This window comes from Aplysia californica, unplaced genomic scaffold (genome assembly GCF_000002075.1).
Source record: "Aplysia californica isolate F4 #8 unplaced genomic scaffold, AplCal3.0 scaffold01115, whole genome shotgun sequence".
Taxonomy (NCBI): Eukaryota; Metazoa; Mollusca; class Gastropoda; order Aplysiida; family Aplysiidae; genus Aplysia; species Aplysia californica.
Window position 1 is genome coordinate 9,818 of NW_004798385.1, and position 5,632 is coordinate 15,449.

The 5,632-nt window shown below is 42.7% G+C and overlaps 2 protein-coding genes across 2 annotated transcripts in view; one reads left to right on the forward strand and one right to left on the reverse strand.

The window, feature by feature from the left end:
* LOC101855689 (fibrinogen C domain-containing protein 1-A) overlaps positions 1 to 733 on the forward strand; it is a 7,989-nt gene extending 7,256 nt beyond the window's left edge. Inside the window, exon 4 of the mRNA XM_005111763.1 lies at positions 253 to 733. Coding sequence (XP_005111820.1) covers positions 253 to 657 — 405 coding nt within the window. The 3' untranslated portion in view covers positions 658 to 733. The remainder of the gene's footprint in view (positions 1 to 252) is intronic.
* Positions 734 to 3,252: 2,519 nt separating this feature from the next.
* On the reverse strand, positions 3,253 to 5,632 carry LOC101855917 (toll-like receptor 4; the record flags this gene model as incomplete). Its single annotated transcript, XM_013090032.2, is given in 1 exon segment — positions 3,253 to 5,632. A coding segment is annotated over 1 exon segment (2,151 nt), but the record flags the coding sequence as incomplete, so codon positions are not given.

The following is a 5,632-nucleotide window of genomic DNA, read 5'->3' on the forward strand; positions in this document are numbered from 1 at the left end:
TTCAATTTTTGTTTTTTGTTCTGACCTTTTAGCAACAACGTGTGTGTGTGTGTGTGTGTGTGTGTGTGTGTACACACGTTGTTGCTAAAAGGTCAGAACAAAAAAAAAATGGAAAAAAAATGACTATAAATAACGAAGCCATGCTTCTTTTCTTCTGAAATCCCACCAGAACAGTTTGTCTTTCAGCGTTGTGTACGTGACCACAAGCCGACTACTCTATGAGTTAACTCCAGCTGCCCTTCTCATCCGCAGAAAAGACACGAGATGAGGTTGGACTTTATCACTAAAAATACCAGCTACTACGCCAGTTACGACCGGTTCAGAGTGTTGGGAAACAAGGAAAACTACACCATCTTTGTTTCCGGATATTGGGGTAACGCTGTTGACCACATGTCCGGCGTCAGCGGTCAAGCATTCTCTGCCAATGACAGGGACAACGACCTGAATAAAAATGTCCACTGCGCGGACCAGTACCACGCAGGATGGTGGTATACCACATCATGTAACTTGGTCAACCCGAACGGACGCTGGGCCACCCACGTCAACAAAGCTGACGGCTTGGATTGGTCTGGCTATTCCGACCCAATCACCTTCGTGGAAATGAAAATTCGCCCCGTCGATAACCACGAAATGTGCCCCCTCTATTTCGAATACTGATTGTTTTGTTCGGAATTTGTTTTAAGGTTTGCTAGTTTTGTTTTATTATTTGTTTTATTGTTTGTTTGCTTTTGTTTCTGGGTTTTGTTTGTTTTTTGTTTTTCAGTTTTTAAAAAAAATGGACGGAATGAGAAGCACACTTGCTAAAAATGTATTCAGTTATCAAAGACAGTCTTTTTTCGATTTCTTCTTGCCAACAATAAAGAAGCTGATTCAAATATTAATTTTTTGATATACAGAAGAAGAAGAAAAAGATTTCACTTTGAGTCCTCAAAAGACTAACAACAAGATCACCCTAAGCTTAACGTCTCTTTGATTTACAACCAATGTGCCAAAAGGTTGTTGCAGTGAAAGATCTTGAAATTTATGCTCCTGCCTGAGACTAACAGAACAGAGGAAATCTGACAACGTTCACACACACTTTTGTTTAAAAATGTCCACCGACTTAGATTTTAAAATGCAGACTTCAACATAAGTTGAGGACCACTTTCAATAAATTTGGATATAATTCCCCGAGGATTTCCATGCTGCGCGTGGTGGTTTTGCCCCTTTAGGAAGCAGTGCAGTATGCATTGTTAACTCATTAACACTTTCAGAGCAAACAAATTTGTAACTTTACTTGCGTCTTTTTTTCGGATTTTTACAAATCAGGGCTGTCTGTCAATGTGGTCCTTAACTTATGTTGCAGTTTGTAGGAGATTTCCCGCCGCTACGACAGACACATTTCCGCAGAGATGACCGGAAGTCTTCTCACACCAACATCCCTCACGTCTGTTCTCGTGTTCAGTTCCAACAAAACAAAGTTATTGATGTAGCGCATGACCTGTCTGACATCCGATGACCTCCCATGACTTCATAAGAAACGCCTGAATCTCTTGTGACCCCATGACCTCCCAAAAGGAAGTAGGAGAGCTCTTCTCTTCGAGTTTTAGTTACGTGGTGGTTTTATTTTTATTATTTGTATTTGTATGTGTTTTTTATTGTGTTTTTCTTGGGGTGGGTGGGGGGTTTGTGGGGTCTTTTTTTTTGTTCGGTTTCTAGCATTTGTCCTTGACATTTTTTGGTGGAAATTATCATAATCTGATTCCGCCACAACCCCAATAAAAATATATCTACAAAACTCAAATGTTTTCTTAATTTCTATTTCCTAACTATATTTTTTTACACCCTCATAAATATATATACATACACAAATATGATCGATCATTCAGAAGATCAGTTTCGACCCTGCCTGTCAGTGCCAAACTGGGCTGAAAGGAATATAAAATTCCGGTAGAAAGACCAAGATTCTCGATATAATATATCCTCCCTGTCCCGGAATCGAACTCGGGTCTTCTGCATGCGACGGCAAAGGGCCAACTCGCTACACCACAAAAGTTAGTTCGCTTCCGGTCCCTGTCTACATAACACTTGTCACGTCTTAGAGCCCAATGAAGGATACGTTTGATTGTAATAGATTTAACAAGCTAGGTCTTTAGCACGACAATCTAGACCTTAGATGATAAAGATCAGGCATTGCTTTCGACTGCCACTACAGTCGTGACTAATTGACGACAGTGTTTTTGTCAGTGCACCGTTGGAATAGCGTGTGTTAAATAAAAATAAAATTGATAAATAATTAATTCTACTTCAGCGATCTCCTTGGGGATTTCTTTTTTAAAAAAATAGTGGCGTACACAAACACATTACTTGTACACATAAAAATGCGTGTAACATTATAGACCGAAAGGCACTGTGGAAAGTTTTTGCAATTTATAGCATCCCAACTAAAAATAATAAGTTTATGAGATCAAAATATACCAAAAAACAAGCGATTGTGTCCTTGTTAAGGGAAAACTATCTTCCCATCTTGAAGTAACTGCTAGATTTAAACAAGGTTGTATATTATCACGAGTCCTTTTTGGAATCGTGATCGATTTTGTAACGAGACAGAGCAAAGTGAAACAGGCATTGAATGGACAAATGGCACATATGATTTAGCTTTAGATTTTGCGGATGGCAATTGTCTATGAAATACCACAGTACATGAAATGCAACTAAAGACAAATGAATTAGCAAGAGCTGCGGTAAAAGTTGACCTTGTAATTAATGTGTCCAAAACAGAAGTGCTGCGATTATCATCAGAAACTACTCCAAACACTGTTTATGGAGAACCTCGTGCAGAATGAGTAAAGTACCTTGGAAGCATTATCTCCAAAACTGCAGATTGGTGTATAGGCATCCACCAAAACTGTTACAAAGGAAGGGTCGCTTTTGAATGGAAAACAAACAACGTAAAGAGAGAAAGAGATATACATAGAGAGACGTGGGAGAGTAAGTGAGAGAAAGTGGGGGGAGATGAAAGACAGAGAGAGAAAGAAAGTGAAAGAGAGAAAGAAAGAAAGAAAGAAAGAGAGAGAACGAGAGAGAGAGAGTGAGAGATATAGAACGAGAGAGAGAGACAGAGAAAGTTGGGGAGAGAAAGAGAGAGAGAGAGAGAAAGTTTGAGGGAGAGAAGGAGAAAGGAAGAGAGGTAGAGAGAGTTGGAGAGGTAGAGAGGGAGAGAGGAAGGAAGGGTGAGAGAGAGAGAACGAGAGAGAGAGAGAGAGAGAGAGAGAGAAAGAGAGAGAGAGAGAGAGAGAGAGAGAGAGAGAGAGAGAGAGAGAGAGAACATTTAACAGAATTTCTCAGAACAATTTGGGACAACTGGCTATTCAGTCTGAAGCAAGTCTTGTAGTCTGCGCATGCGCCCACGTGATGCGCATCGTGGAAAGGGGGGTGGGGGGATAGACAGAATGCTGTCTTCCTTAAGTGCTCTCAACGACGGCTATTGTTGCCGGAACCATCAATAGCTGTGAGAAGGAAGAAGTAACCGAGCCAGCCTGTCTTCTATGTCACGTGACAAGTGTCGGGAGGGAGGGATATACAGAATGCAGTCTTCCTCAAGTGCACGAAGAAGACAGGCCGGGATCCGGTGACGAACGGTTTCCTCCAACAGAACAACGATCAGGCCCGGGTTGGACGGACTGACTGTGTAGGCAGCTGTTTTCATGGTGAAATACGACCACAACTCTCGGTCCAGATAATCTGACGTCACAAGTAAGACAATTCTCCAACTGGAATTCACGGCGTCCACGATGGATTCGGCCATATCTGAGGCCGGAAGTAGGTTAATGTCCCTGACATAGACAGATAGACCTAGTCGAGATTGGATGAAATCTCTGAGAGTGAAGCAGGCCAGCCTGGTGTCAGCGTCAGCGTAGCCGATAAAAACGCCGAGTCGGTAATCACGTGGGCCGTGCAGGACGAAACCTTGAAGGAAAACCCTGTAGATGAAAGACTTGAGTCGTGTTTTCATCTTCCAACACAAAATGGTCACCACAAATCCAAGAGACATGAGACACAGGAGGATAACAGAGATCAGGAGGGCGGTTTGCCCCTGGCACTTCCGCCACAGAGCTCTGACGTCAGAGAAGTCAGCAGTGGTGGTCAGCGTCCCGTTCTCCGTGAGACAGCTGTAGGTCATGGGTCTGTCCAAGTTGACCTTTGTGTTCTGGAGCCAGGTGAGGAACTGTATACTGGAGCAAGTACACACCATAATATTTCCCGTTAGGTGAAGGGAGAATTCTGTGACTGTGCCAGCGTGTAGTTCGACTAACTGCATGTCCTTCACGCCCAGTTGGGAAATGGAGTTACCGCTGAGGTCTAAGTAGGTCAGATTGGGGAGAAGAGTCAAGTCCACAGGGACGGTTGTGAACCGATTGTTTGCTAAGTTTAGGGTCTGGAGCTGATAGTTATTCTGAAAAGTGCCTCCGGCCATAAGGTTTAGCTGATTGTTGGACAGGTCCAGAGACTTGAGTTGTGTCAGAGATCGGAACAACTGCTCGCTGTGTGTGGACATAAACATGCTGTCTAACAGAGTCCCTCTCATCTTGAGGATTTTCACGCTTGCCAGGGACTGGAAAAACACTGGGGAAATGTCGGAGCAGTCGTTGTAGGAAATGTCCAAGATCTCAAGACCACTGAATCCTTTGATGGTCCCAGAGAAATGACGCAAATTGTTCCCAGAAATGTAGAGTTCTCGTAGATTTTCTCCGCCTGTCACTGTTATGTCTTTAGTAACGGGTCCCATGCTGCTGCTAAAACTCTCCAAGTGAACTATTTCGAGAGTCTTAGGAAAATGCACGTAAATCGTTGAGATCCTTTCGCCTGGGGGTGTTTCGCATTGTTGAGAATTGTCCATGTTCCCATGCTCGTAACTTGTGCTACGTGAGGATTCCTCCAGTTTCCTGCTTGTGAATGCCTCAAGATTTCTGCTCTCAGCTATATCAGTTGGAAAAGAACTGGTAGGACCTGACTCTGAAACATCGGTAGTCGTGAGTGCAACATTCTCCACACGTTTCTGTCTGCATGATCTAGCTCCAGTAACAAGATTGTTGCTCCACCTTTGTAACGTGAATGCTGTGTCTTTTCGATTCGCTGCATTGAAAACTTTGATAGCTTTAAATCTCTGAAATTGCCAAAGGGTAATCCGATCTCCGATCAGAGGATTATTTGACACATCCAAAGTCTGGAGACATTTTTGCCACAGAGGTCCAGTCAGTGTGTTACCCTCCACAACAAACACCTCACTGTTCATTAAGTAGAAATTTTCCACACATATTTGGGACAAAAATTCCGCCTTGAAAGCGTCTATCACACTATCCGAACACTTAGAAGCCCCGCCGATGAATTGAGATTTGCTAATATCATGAAAGTACAGAGTCTTCAAGGAACGATTTCGAAACGGGTACAAGCTTCGTAATGTGACTTCTATACCTTGTTCTGTTGCAGAAATTCTTAGCGACTGGAGATTAAGTAAATGTTGGAAGGCATCTAGCTCTGTTCTATGTAAATTTTTTACATCGTTAATGGTAAGTGTTGTAAGTCCGAGAGTTTGAAGACTTTGAAATGAGTTATTCACTAACGTGCTAACACCCCCGCTTAAAGTGAGATG